We start from the raw sequence: 15,049 nt of genomic DNA, 5'->3' as shown, positions 1-15,049 counted from the left end.
GATGTCGTAAGCATGCATATCGATCGTGCTATGGAATATTTCGTCTAGGGAATGATCTTCTTTTTTATATATATTATATATATATTTTTTGAGTATGATAATAATTTAATTATTAATTAATTAATCCCTCGTTTCCCCAAGTTATACAGAACAGCATGAGGAACAGCAGGGGCCAGGAAGTCTTGTCAGAGTGAGACACAAAGATCATAGAAGAGAGAGAAAGAGAGTCTGAGTGGGGAGAGTTTTTTTAGAGAGAGAAAGAAGAGTATACATGTTATTAAGGTTTGTAGTATGAGAAATTATATATTGCATGGAACAAGTCTACATATAGACCATTTTTTTTTTCTTTTTTTATATTTTTTTAATAAGATATGTTGGCTTACAAAGGCCAGCATTCTGACCAGCAACGGAAGATCGAATTAGATCGAGTCATATTTGAAGTGGCGTGAGGTTGGTTGGGCTGTGGGAGTTGTATATGTACGCTTATAAGTGAATTGGTTGTATATTTCTGACAGTTTAAAATTTTGGAGTTAATAGTTAATATATACGATCCGATAGGATATATTAGTATTTATAGAACTCCAAATTAGAGATCTTAAAATGAAAAGAAAGAAAAGTTCATCTAGTCTAAAAGATTCTAGATAACTAATATTTAAAATTTATTATGTGAGAATAAGATAAAGGTAAAAATAATAAATTAAAAAGCCATTTGGTTACATTCAATTACAACTATCTTACAGATTTAATTGTATGTAAATTCATATATGCTATTTAATTTGATAAATTTAAATCTAGCTGCTATAATGTTGGAACTGTACAAAAAAAATTAATTATAATAAACGCCTAAACCACAACACCTGCATGAATAGAGTGATTAAATTATAAACATAAGGTAAACTAAATGATCTACTTTAAATAATATTTTTCTTCTATCGTACGGGTAATCTCACCGCCCGGAATATAAAGGAATAAAATTTATAAATATAGTATTCAATTGCATGCAATAAAATAAATTATTTATAATTATAGTATTTTCTACCATATCCAACCAAGCAAGATACATATATATAGTTATAACTGTTATAATATTGTCAGCACTATATATTTTTAGCTACACTATATGACATTAAACTAAAAAATTCTAAATAGTTTTATAAATCAATCTGAGTAATTGGTTTATCATTTAGAATGGTATATATTTAGGAGTAAGGTTAGTAGCTAGAGATAATCTTTTACTCCTTAGTCTTATTAATATTATTTTGATAAGATTAAGGATGCGCATTCTGTAATCAAGTGCTGAGATAATAATTTTCTAATAATTGTTGAACTATTGTGAACTACCACTTCAAATCTTTTAAAACGAAATTATTAATTCTAACTTAAAATTAAAGGCTAAATTACATAAACCCCCAGTCAAAATCCGATTTTTCACTTTCCCTCCTATCATTTAAAACCCTACACTTTGTCTCATTGTAAAATGAAAAATGTTCAATTCGCCCCCTGCCATTAGTAATCCATTAGGATTCCGTTTATAAAGTCCTCAACTTTTTCTTCTGTGATCATGGTGAGGGGCAAAATAGTCATTTTATCATCACAGTTCATATCGTAACCCTCTATGAACATTTTTTATTTTACAAGGAGGCAAAGTGTAGGTTTTTAAATCACAGGGGAAAAAGTGAAAATTCAGATTTTGACGGGAGGGTTTTATGTAATTTAGCCAAAATTAAAATACAGATAGCAACTCGAGTAAGGATGATATTATCATGGCAATCTAAAACTACTTTTGATTTCTATTTTACAGCGGCTTGCTGGGAGCTATAGAATGAGCAGAATATGAGAATTTTCAACAATCATCTAAGCCAAAGCAAAAAATTTGGAAAAAAGAGTTCTTTGCATAATGGGGCTACGAAAGTATGTCCTAGGAAGTTGAGACTGTTCTTTGCTCACAACGCTTTTTAAATTCTTATTCGCTGTTTATTTGCGTGTTTTTTTGGCACTATTTTAGTGAGCTAAGTGTGAAACAACCGTTGCACTCTAAAAACTTAAGTTATTAGAGAACGGTGTTTAAACATTTTTATATTTAACATTTTTCCTCATGTCTGGGCTCGAAACTTTTTAATCAGCCCTTGATGTGGGCTTGAATTAAATGGGAGGAAATTAATATGCTAGAAGCCAGACGTGACTCGAACTCAGGACCTCCTGATCTGATACCATGTGAAACAATTGTTGTACTCTAAAAGCTTAAATTATTAAAAAACAGTGTTTAAACATTTTTATATTTAACACTAAGTATCAGTTATGGACTAAATTGTCCCGCGCCTTTATAATATATTTTAAAATAGGGTACATATCTGTTTAATCAAAAAAAAAGAAATTGTGGCTTTCTTGCAAAAAAAAAATTCGCTGGATCGAGCTATCTAAGATTCGGTCTATGCATAGTCCTGGTGCATCCAACAATTTCTCTACGTAGTGTGTGTATGTACATATATATATAATTATATATATATATATTAGTAGAATCCAACCATGAACCAGACGCACAGAGAGGCACGAGCCCACATCCACTGCCCACACCTGTGTGTTCCAGTAGTGTAAATTCCACATATATTCTCTCTCTCTCTCTCTCTCTCTCTCTCTCTCTCTCTCCATCTCTTTCACATGTTACTGGTTGTTCCCCTCTGATTACACACTCTCTCTCTCTCTCTCTCTCTCTCTCTCTCTCTCTCTCTCTTGTTGTCCACAGCTCTATTCTGTCTCTCAATTATTCTTCAGTTTTTTTTTTTTTTTTTTTTTTTTTTTTTTTTTTTTTTCTTTTTTTTTTTTTTTTTTTATGCAGTAGCTAAGCTAAGTTTGAGAGAACACAATTAATTATACCACTACAAAAAATAATATTTCTTAAATATTTTTTATATTTAATAATATTTTAAAATATTCTAATATAGTTTAGCATCAATTTGAAAGTATTGACAAATAAAAAAATCGCACTACATACTAACGTTATACTAAGTAAGATAAAAATAATTTATGTTAAAGGTAATAATTTTTTAAAATTCAACTTTTAAAATATTGAATAATTAAAAAGTGATAAATTTATTATTTAATGAATTAGTTTTTATATAATGAAAGTTTAATATAAGATATGGCCTTCTTGCAATAAAAATCCAACTTATTTTGGCTTCTTGCAAAATCGGGTCACTTTTTTTTCACGTTTTTGTCAGATTCTCGGCTCGTGTTCTTTTCATAAACTGACCAAATAATACCTTATACTTTTCCTCTTCCCCCCTCTTTCTCTTTCCCTCTGTTCTTTCCGTTCTTTTTTTTTTTTCTTGTTCTTTTTCGAGCCCCCGCTAGCCCCTCCCTCCGGCTGCCGCAAGCCGAACCCTCTCCTCTCTCCCAACCGCCCCAGCCCAAGCCGAGCCACCCCAGCCGTCGTCTTCGCCTCCTCTTCTCATCCTCTTTTCTTTCTCCTCCCTCATGCCCCTCCTCACATCTCCCGTCGTCCTCGCTCATACCGCCGCGAAGCTCCCGTCCTCTCTCCTCCTCCTCTAACAAGCTCGAACCCGCCGCCGTGTCGTCACCCTGGGGAAGTTTGCAGGGGCGGAGCAAGCTCATTCCGTCAGCTCAAGTGTCGAGAATTCCCCGCGATCGTCTCCTCTCTTGCACGCGACAGCTCCGCCGCGACCCTCCTCCTCTCCTCGCCAGCTCGCCGTCGAGCCCTACCCCCTACCGTCGTCTCCGTCGCCGGTGCCTGTCGCCGTCGCGAGCCCATCGTTCTCGCCCCTTTGCCGACACGCCTCGTAACCTCCATCGCCTCGGTTCACTCCCCCTTGCTGAGCCCGTCCACCGGGGCCCACCGTCGTCTCCTCGCCGTCATTGTCGTCCCCCTTGCCTGTCGCCAAGCCCACCCCCATTATATGGTGAATGGCAATTCACCGAATTTATGTGCAATGAGGCATCCATTACACTCAATGGTGCACCATTACACCATTACACCAGAAATTACACCATTAATGTTAATGGTGTCGAGCCATTACATAGAAAGAAAGCAAGAAAAGCATGCCAGCCGCCGCCCCGCAGTGCCCCTGTCGCACGCCGCGCGTGCACCGGTCCCCCCGCCGACATCGCCCCGCACGCGCGCGCGCCCCGCGTCAGGAGCAAGCCGCGTCAGTCAGCTCCACCCCGCCGCGGACGAGGTTTCTGATTGTTAATTAGTATTTGTCCTCAAGCGCATCGTCGCCGCAGCCCGGCTCGACGTCGCGGTCCGAACTCCACAGTCGCAAGCTGACAGAGTCCGGCTGGCCTCAGCGCGATGGCGAGTGCAGCAGGCCGACGGCCTGGACGCGTCGACGGCGTCGCCGGCGTCCAATCCGGTAGCTCCGCTTCACAGCCGCCGGCGACAGAACTCTGCACCGTCTCCTCCGCCGCGCCGCCTGAAATTTTGCGTCGATAGCGATGACGACGCCGCCGGCGGCGGTACGAGGGCTCGCGACGGAGAACGACGGGACGAGCGCCAAATGGGCCTGCGCGCCGTCATGGCCGTGGTGCCTTCGGCTGCGACTGCGACGGAGACGAACGGGGGTGGGCTTCGGCGGCGGCGGCGGGAGAGGACGAGAGGTCGCAGAGGCGTGGGAGAGGAAGGTGAGGAGCGAGGCAACGGTGAAGAAGGAGGGTGAAGAGGGAGGGCCGAACGGTCCGATCGCCCTCTTTTTTTTTGGGCGAGAAAAAAAAAAAAACGACAGAAACGGAAGAGTGGAGAGAAAGAGGAAAGAAAAAAAGTAATAAGATTTGGTCAGTTTGCTGAAAAAACGGGTGCTGAATCTGCCAAAACAAAAAAGGTGGCCCGTTTTGAAAAGTCCAAAATAAATGGATTTTTTATGCAAATTGGCCTAAAGATATTTTTTGAAATGTGGATTTTGGGTATAATGTAACCCGTTTGGTTGGGGGATAAGTAGGGATAACGAAACCCCGCTATTCCGTCAAACGGGATGAAATTTGGCTGGAATATTTTATTCCAGTCGAACCTTGCTATTCCTGGTTATCTCGGAATAGCAAGGGATTTGCTATTTTACCATTTTGGTGGAATAATGTTATTCCAATACTTAATTTCAAACTTAATTAAAATTATAAATTGAATTAAAACTAAATTATTTAAATATAATATGTTATATATTATAATATATTATTTTTATTATAAAATTATTAATTGTACTATATTAATACATATTATTTATATATAAATATTATAATAAAATTTATAATAAATTATATTTAAATATTTTAATAAATTCTTTTTATTAAATTTAAGTTTAAGTAGAATTTNTTTTGAAATTTCAAAGTTAAAATTTTAAATTTAAAAATTTAAATTTAAAAATTTAAATTTAAAAATTTAAATTCAAATATAATAAGAGGATAATATAATTATTTTTTATTTATAAAAATCTACTATTTTTCTTATACTATCTTACCTAGCCAAACGTTATTTTTTTTTATTTCTAGGAATAACTTAATTTTTATCCAAATATAAAATTGATCTAATCTTATTTATACCTCAATTTATATCTATTTCTGAAATAATTACTTTTTACTTATTTTCGAATCAAACGATACATAGAATGCTTAAGAATGTTTTTTTTTAACAGTGGTTAAACAGCATTCTTATATTATTATTATTATTTTTTTTATTGTACATACATATACATGCGTATCTTTTGTGTCTTTGGGTTTTTATTTCTCCACCGCCACTTCATGGCCACTTCCCCCTTGATTTGACTTGGAAAAGAAAGCCACCACACACCCTTTTCCCCTCCTCTCTCTCTCTCTCACCCTTTCTCTCTCTCCCTCTCTCTCTCTCTCTAGGTGTGTTGCATCCAGCCTATCTCCTTTCCTCTTCCTCCCCTCTCTCTCTCTCCCTCTCTCTCTCTCTCTCTCTCTTAATCAAATGATAGCTTAGAGAGAGCTCCACTCCTCTCTTTTGCTTCTCTCTCCCCCTACCCTTTACTCCTCCCTTTTCTTTCTCTCCTCCCAAAAAGCTTCAGTTTTTGTGTGTGTGTGTGTGTGTGTGTGTGGGTGTGGGGGTTGTTGTTGCAGAGAGGGAATGGAGGAAATTTCCCAGCAGTTTGGAGGTGGTAACAATCCATGGGGATCATTGATGTATGCTTTCTCTTCACACTCCACCACTACTACTACTACTGCTACTGCTACTGCTGCTGCTGCTTCTACTGCAACAACAAACACTGCAGTGGTTGCACCAGCACCACATCCTCAACTTGCTCCTCCTCCTCACTTGAGTAGTAGTAGTAGTGGAGGCCACCACCTTATTCCCTTTACTAGTTGTTCTAATCACCCCTTCCACAACCATCATCATAGCAACAACAACAACAACAACAGTAGCAGTAATAACAATAATCATAATAATCATAATCATAATCATCATCCTCACCTTGAACCCAAACCCAACGAGGAGGGCTCTTCCTCTCAAGTGATGATCCCTGCTAATAATGGTGATGTGGAGGCCATCAAGGCTAAGATCATCTCCCACCCCCACTACTCATCCCTTCTTGCTGCCTACTTAGACTGCCAAAAGGCATGTTTTGTTTCTTGTAACTTTTTTTTCCCCCTTTAATTCTCTTGTTTACTACTTTGTTAGTTTGTGTGTCCAAATTAATGATCATTAATAAATTGTACGTATGATGATTTATAGTGGTAGTAGTAGTAGTCGTAGTAGTAGTAGTAGTAGTAGTGACTTAATTTCTGATCCAGGTGGGGGCTCCGCCGGAGGTGGCGGCGCGGCTCTCGGCGCTGGCGCAGGACTTGGAGGCGCGGCAACGCGCCGCGCTGAGCTCTCTCGACGCGCCCACCGAGCCCGAGCTCGACCAGTTCATGGTGGGTTTACTAGTACTAATCACATGTATACGTGTACATCAATCTATAAACCTATGCTTTTCACATATATGTATATGTATATATACATATATATTGATGTTACGGAACTGAACTCGTGACTTAGAAAAAATCGTAGATATCAACATTTATTTCGGTACTGAAGCTACAAAATTATTCCAACTCCCACTCATAATTATACTGGGATGGGGGTATATATATATATATATATATATATATATATATATATATATATATATATATATATATATATATCTTTAGCTAGAGCTTGTATTTTGTGGTTCTTAGCAAATCTCCTCCTTGTTCTTGTTCTTCTTCTAGTGTTTACATATTATGCCTTCTCATCAAGTTATATAATATATGGTTTTTAGCTACCTCATATGTACTTAGAGAGAGAGAGATTTCTTAATCAGCAAATTAATTAATCCTCTTCTTTTTTACTTCTGAATAGGAGGCGTATCATGAGATGTTGGTGAAGTATAGGGAGGAGCTAACGAGGCCATTACAAGAGGCCATGGAGTTCCTTCGCAGGGTGGAGTCCCAACTCAACTCCCTCTCCCTCTCCAACCGCTCCTCCCTCGGTGGCATCCTCTCTTCTGGTACAACTATACATATATACACACACACATATACACCATGCATTTCACTCCCTATACCCCACAAAGAAACATTATTCAACATAGTATATGTTGCATATATATGAGCCTTTTTCTTTCTCCTTCTTTCTTTCTTTCTTTTTTCCCTTCTCTTTTTATGGCTCTCTCTTATTAATGAACCTTAATTCACTCCCTAAACCCTACAAAGAAATGTTGAGCATAGTAAGAACTATATGCTGCATGTGGGCCTTTTTCTTTCTCTGTTTTTTTTTTTTATAAAGTTTATTTATGTCTTTTTTTTGGCCCTTCTCTTTAAATAGGTTTTGCTCTTATTAATTAACCTTACTAGTGAGGGTAAGGGGAGAGGGGAGCCTCTCATGATGGTTCAATCAACTTTGAACCATTTCACTTCCTAATTAACCCTACATTGAAGCACTAAGCATAGTATATACATGTTGCATGTGGGTCTCTTTTTCTCTCTCTCTTTTTTTTTTTTTCTTTTTCCTTTCTCTTTTGGGTTTTATTATTGCTCTTATTATTATCAACCTTACCCATGAGGGAAAGGAGAAGGAGAGGGATAGGGAGAGTGAGTTAGGGTTTGGTAAACAGTGCAAGGCCGAGGAGGAGGAGGAGGAAGAAGAGTACTGCTACTGCCGTATGTCAGTAGTCCAAGTACACATGCATTGTTACGAGGTGAACCCCCTTCTGTCACGCAAACCAGAATAAAATTGTTCTTCTCATTTCTCCATCATTAACTCTCTCTCTCTCTGTCTCTCTCTCTCTCTCTCTCTCTCTCTCTCTATATATATATATATATATATATACACACACACACACACCACTATCTTTATTATATATACATATATGTTGTATATATATATACATATCTTAGTATTTGCTATATAATATAGGCTCATGTAATGAGGAGGGGGTAAAGGAGGGGGTTTCTTTTGACCTATCACGAGGGTATAGTAGCACAGTTACTCAGTTCCTCACTGCAGTCTCATCTCCTACCATTTTATTTATTAGTGATAATATTTGTAGAAGTTTTTTTATTTTGTTTTGTTCCAACATGTTTTAATGGGGAAAATGCGAATATTTTTTGAGAGAGTAAGGGGGGATGGGTATAGTAAATGGTGTGTGAAAACTAGACCTCCTTTTGTTCTGACAATTTTGGGTAATCTTTTTAGGGTTCCAAAGTTTTTGTGTGTGAGAATTCTATGCCTCGAGAATAATCGCTGCAGTAATTGGCTCGTGGCCTTAAATCTTTGACATATAGTGTGTATACAAAATATAAAATAAAATAATAGTAATAATATATTATTTTATATGTCACACATGTATATCTTTTCATTGTATATATGTTGTATCACATTTATATCCTTTGATCAACATTGTATTGCAATTTCCTCCTCCCTCTCTCTCTCTCTCTCTCTCTCTCTCTCTTTCTCTCTCTCTCTCATGAACTGGGGAATGGGCAATGGAAAGAGCTAGCATTGGATGCTTCTCTAATCACTCTTCTTTGGTGCACTTTTAGCAAGATTTAAGGGTATGTTTGGTAATCATGAAACACAAGCTCCGTAAAATCTCTACTTTCTTGTGGTGTGGATTTGACCGAATACACTACTTCGGGCTAATATTAAAGGAAGTCAAAAGGTGCCGAAGTGAGGTGCACATCGGCTAAGTATTTTTATATTTAACACATCCCAGTTCCACCTGGGGTTTAAAATTGATTAATCTTTTTTTTGAGGGAAATTGTCCACATTGGATGGAGTTTTGGCGTAACTCAACGGAACTTTTCTTAAAAGATTCTTTACTTGTTTGGTCTTGATTATTTAATCTTGTGGAACTTCTCTTTCCTCTTAATTTGTCTACTCCTAATCCTAAGCTACTCATATATATATATTTTTAATTCTTTTAAGCTACTAACCCATGGATTAGCCTTTTTGTAGGGTTCGTTGTTTAATCTTTTGTACAACTTTTAGTTTTCTTTTGGTAATCTGTTTTTAGTACTCGAAATATGTGAATTCAGAATTGACTGAACATTCTCTAATGTAACTTCATTCATTTGTTTTTTGTTATATTATTCATAGTTTGAACTATTCAAGCATGAAAATGTACAATTAATATTCTCCTCTAGTGCCATCTTTTTGTCATTTTGATCTGCAGTTGGATTGTATCATGAAATGAACTTTCGAAGATAAAGACACTAAAAAAAAGCAAGTTGGCACATGCGCGCTGTCAAATCAATTTCGAGCTGATAGTTTTCGAAATTTATATTTTCCTTCAAAATCTGTAATTTGGTTATTTCATTGCAGTTCTTTTTTTTTTTTTTCCTGTTTGTTTGTTTGTTTAGGGCCCGACAACTCTCTCCAACAAAAACTCTATTGTGTGATAGGTGTTCAAGCAATTCTCTCCAGTACACTTGTTATGGTATATTGGCAATTTGTATATATGTAAACCACTAGTAAAATATGAGAGAGCATATAAGAGAGAACATGAGGATGTGGGGTCAGATTCCATGTGATCGAGAGGAGTTAGACAATAAAAGATAAAAACTCAACTCAATGTTTTATCTAGTTTTCTAGTTAGCATATCTAACAACTTCAACCAGTAAGAGCATGATAAAGTTAGATAAACGCTCAACCGACTATATTTTAAATCATTGCGAGCATTATCGTTGTAACATTTTTTACTACTTGTGTCATATTAACTAATCAATTTTAATTATTATGTTAAAGTAACTTACATTTCTGTCACGACGGGTAGTTCGTGTTTGGTTATTGTGAGTCATCTCTTCTTTGTGAGGACTAAATAGTTAGGAGCAATTGTTCATAATGCAATGATCGTATGCTCGATTTGCTGTGTCTTCTTGCGCTGATCAACGATAGCTTTACTATCACATAGTCATAGATCTGCATAAAATTTCTTTCTAGTCACATATGTATGTGATAATTTACTTGGAAAAAGGAAAAATTATATATGATAATAAATTTACTTCGAAAAAAATTATATATGAAAATAAATTTACTCATGCTCCTTGCATACAGATTTGTTGTGACTTTTCTTAGAATGATATCTCATGCGAATAGGTGCCAGGTTTAGTAGACCCTATCCCACATTCGCTGTAAATGCGAATTTAATTACGTGGTCCAAAGCCAGATTTTTCACTACATTGTTGCAATTTTTCTACCTTTTTATTGTTGGTACCACTGTTCTTGAATTTATTTAAATGCTAATCTCCATTATCGTAGTCTTCAATTTTTTCTTCTTTTCTGATTTTTGTTGTTATGAGAAATGTGTACATACTTCTGTTTATTTCTAGAAGTACAGAAATAATATTATCATCACATGCCATATTGTAGTGCAATGTTCATTTTATACGATGAAGTATGCTTTCGTTGTAGTCATCATCTATATATAAGTGTATGTAAATAAAGTATATAAGCAAAACCACACATTATACAAAACACATAGCATGGAACCATCACACACGCACACACACACACACACACACACACACACACACACGTAAATGACGACCTATGTTTTCTCATATCCGGTAGAATTCATTACCGCCTGTTTTTCCTTTTACTTATTTGCTTTAATAATTTATGCAATTACCTTACTTTTTGAAAATCTGTGTCTATATATGATAATCCATGAGGATGGATTTTTATATATCTGGCATTTTATAGCTGCTAATTTGTATATCTTTCTTTTTGAATCAATGTACTACATATCTTCAGATTGGTAAAACATTGGGAAAAAAAATGAAGAAAAGCTTGCATCATCTAGTTTACCTACATATGTTCCATGTTTGTGATTTATACTTTGGATCAAATCAAGTTTAATGGGTATAATTTCTGTAGATCATAGCAAATTTAAGGTTTATAATCATAGCAAGTATCTGCTGAAATGAGCTTGAGTTCCTGCATCTGATATTTAATGTATGTATGATAGATAAATGCGGAGCGTGTTCTTCTGAGGAGGACCAGGACGGAAGCGGGGGAGAAACCGATCTGAGGGATCTCGACGCGCGCGGCGAAGGCCAGGAGCTGAGGCAGCATCTGCTGAAGAGGTACAGCGGGTACCTCGGCAGCCTGAAGCAGGAGCTGTCCAAGAAAAAGAAGAAAGGCAAGCTCCCCAAGGACGCACGCCAACAGCTGCTCAACTGGTGGGAACTCCACTACAAATGGCCCTATCCCTCGGTTAGTGTCTTTATGTTATCAACATTGATATCATCGGTCGACTTCTATCATAGTCCGTGAAACTCTTGCATAGGATACTGCCTTATCCCTCAGTAAGTGTTTTTATGTTCAACATTGGTATCATCCGTCGACTTATAACATAGTCCACGAAACTCTTGCATAGGATACTGCCTTATCCCTCGGTAAGTGTTTTTATGTTCAACATTGGTATCATCCGTCAACTTATATCATAGTCCACGAAACTCTTGCGTAATATACTGGCTTATCCCTCGGTTAGTGTTTTTATGTTCAACGTTGATATCGTTTGTGGACTCAGATTATAGTCCATGAAACTCTTGCATAATATACTGGCTTATCCCTCGGTTAGTGTTTTATGTTCAACGTTGATATCGTCCGTCGACTTAGATTATAGTGCATGAAACTCTTGCATCATATCCTGCCTCATGCCTTGGTTAGTGTTCTTATGTTCAACATCGATATTGTTCGTCAACTTATATTATAGTACATGAAACTCTTGCATAATATACTACATGCCATCGACGGCTATTGAGTTGCGTGTTCTACGCCTTCCTCCTGCTTGTGAAAAAATCGTTTTAATCTTGTTTCGAGTGAAGTGAAATGGTAAGATATTTTAGGGAGAGGGGTTTATGGTCATGTGAGTGATGAATGTCGGAGTTTCGTTTGGCAAATTGTAGTTAGTAATCTAATTTCAAAATATAAGTAATTAAGTTTTGATTTTTTATACCTAACTCATCAATTTGTTTGAATTGAACCATTCAACAACACTTCTATATAATTGGATGTGAATTAACACTTGTTTTATGAAAATGTAGTCACTTGAAATAATCTCACACACTAATTGTTAGAGTAAATGAGATGTGCAAATTTTAAAGTTTAAGAGTTATCAAATTGCTCAAATTAAACAAATTAAGAGGTTAGATAGATCAAAGCGGGCCATAGTTTGGATAGTGATGCAGCCAAGTTAGTGGTAGAGTTTCTGGAAAAGCGTGACCCAATTAAGCAGGGCCAAAAATTCTGTTTAGTTCGGCAATTTTACAATCGGCGCGGAAAATTTTTAAACGGCCATCACTTTTCGCTCGAGTGTCCGATTTCAACATGCAACCCCAATTCGGAAAACACTTTTCGAGATCTATGCGTCGAACAACAAAGTAGTTCCGGCTGAGTTTAGGGCTCAAATTCAACTGTTTCGGCCTCTATTTTTGCATTTTTAGGTTATTTTCAAAAGGTTTTATATTTTTTCTATTTTGAGTCCGATTATTTTGTTATTTCTCATCGGTTTAGGTTTAGAGATATATTAGAGCTTATCACCTTCAATTATAGTAAATTCGGATATCGACCCTATATATATACATGGCGTTTAGTTACTGTAATAAGCTTTAGAGTTGATTAATAATATTTTCGTTTTGTCAAAGAATTGTGTTCTTCGTGCATCTTTCTTTCCGTCCTCGTGCATTTTCTCTCTTAACGCGGCATAGGCCTGCCTCAGGTATGTTCTGCAATATCACGAATGTTTAAGGACCATAATTTTTAACCGAGAATTTGTAGCTAGGTACTTTGTATGCTCATTCATGTGATCATGTAACAAGGTACTTTGTATAACTCATTCATGCGATCGATAACAAACACGCAGGAGACGCAAAAGGTGGCGTTAGCCGAATCCACGGGGCTTGATCTGAAGCAGATCAACAACTGGTTCATCAACCAAAGGAAGCGCCACTGGAAGCCGTCCGATGAGATGCAGTTCGTCATGATGGACGGCTACCACCCGCCGAATGCTGCTGCCGCTGCCGCCGCCGCTCTCTACATGGATGGCCACTTCGTCAACGACGGACTCTACCGCTTCGGGCCTTAAACTAGTTAGTGAATAATAATGAAGTACGTACGGTCGCTAACGATCGATGTGTGCTCAAGACCGATTACGAACATCTTCTAGTAGTGGTCGCACCTCTCGTATTTATGATTATGTTCAATGTATCCAAGTGTGTATGTATGCACTTAAGCTAGTATTTATGTATTTTGTGTTATTATTTCTAGCTAGAACATTTATTTCTTGTTGAGTACTTGTATTAATGTTGTAGCTTTTTTATTTTTCTGAGTTAGCTGGATGAGTGTTTTTATGTGGAGCTTAATTATTAGTTGTTTAAACAAAGGGGGAATTAAACTCATCAACTAGTTCTACTAATTATGCATAATGTACGAGCTATATAGAAAGGAAACATAAAGAAGTGCTTTTGAAGTGTTTGCTAATTAATTTATTTAGATTTTGGTTGTTTGGCAAATGATTTTGTGAAAATTAGTATGTAATTAAGTAATTATTTTAGTACTATAGTTTGTGTTTTGCCGTGTGAACATCTTACTGTGGTTAACAGGGAATATATATATATATATATAATTGAGTTAGAATATTTTTACAAGTATTACTCGCATGATGCTATTAGGTTTTTAGCTATTGGATCTACTCCTTGATTACTAATAGTCTTTGGATTAAACACTATTCCATCTACCACTACCTACCATCATCATCTCAACCTCATATCTCTCCATCCAATGGCTAAAAACTCAAAAGCACCACTCACATAATACTTTTGCAAGTATTCTAGGTCAACTCTCTCTCTCTCTCTCTCTCTCTCTCTCTCTCTATATATATATATATATATATATACTATATCACACGAATTGAGCTAGAATACTTTAGAAGCACCAACCTCTTGATGCGCTTCTAAGTTTCTAGCCTTTGATCACTTCTTGATTACTAATAGCTTTGATCAAACACTATTTCACCTACCACCACCAACCACCACCTACCACCATTTCTCAACTCTCATATATCTTCATCCAATGGCTAAAAACTTAAAAGCACCACCTTCATGGTGCTTTTGAGAGTATTCTAGCTCAACTCTTATATACAGTTCATCTACTATCCTATTAATAGGATTGAGGATATTTCTATCAGTCGTTTTGAATGATCGGAACTTCAAATTAATAATCGGCACGTTGTAATTGATTACACAATTAGAAACATTTAGAAATCAAATTTTGTAATATTTAAAAATTATTATCAAGTTCACGAAGAGTTTAAAAAATGAACGGTATAAATGAATAACCTTCTTAAAATAGAGGTAGATTTTCTCAATTGATAATTAGAGTTTTCAAACATTATCTAAATAAAATAAAGAATTTTCTATCAAAATTCAAGCAATTTGGATTGCTCTACACGTTAAACAGCAAACAGCTTATATTGGCCATCAAAATTGTCGATTTTACGACAATTTGATCACCATGTAAATAATTTTAAAATTTATAAATTTAGTTTCTAGATAT

General features: G+C 36.6%; 1 protein-coding gene across 1 annotated transcript; it reads left to right on the top strand.

Moving 5' to 3' along the window:
- On the top strand, positions 5,773-13,893 carry LOC109707490 (homeobox protein knotted-1-like 6). Its single transcript, XM_020228778.1, has 5 exons — positions 5,773-6,583; positions 6,760-6,882; positions 7,352-7,499; positions 11,460-11,707; positions 13,359-13,893. The coding sequence occupies exons 1-5, from the start codon at positions 6,095-6,097 to the stop codon at positions 13,578-13,580; spliced, it is 1,230 nt and encodes a 409-aa protein (XP_020084367.1). The 5' UTR covers positions 5,773-6,094; the 3' UTR covers positions 13,581-13,893.

The sequence above is a fragment of the Ananas comosus genome, linkage group 1, assembly GCF_001540865.1.
Source record: "Ananas comosus cultivar F153 linkage group 1, ASM154086v1, whole genome shotgun sequence".
NCBI classification, from domain to species: Eukaryota; Viridiplantae; Streptophyta; class Magnoliopsida; order Poales; family Bromeliaceae; genus Ananas; species Ananas comosus.
This window is presented reverse-complemented; position numbering and strand designations above follow the sequence as displayed.

Bases quoted from the DNA above. Each gene is read 5' to 3' on its own strand.
- LOC109707490 (XM_020228778.1), top strand. From the start codon at position 6,095: ATGGAGGAAATTTCCCAGCAGTTTGGAGGTGGTAACAATCCATGGGGA. The intron at 7,500-11,459 runs GTACAACTATAC...TATGTATGATAG, and splicing joins CGGTGGCATCCTCTCTTCTG to ATAAATGCGGAGCGTGTTCT. The intron at 11,708-13,358 runs GTTAGTGTCTTT...ACAAACACGCAG, and splicing joins ACAAATGGCCCTATCCCTCG to GAGACGCAAAAGGTGGCGTT.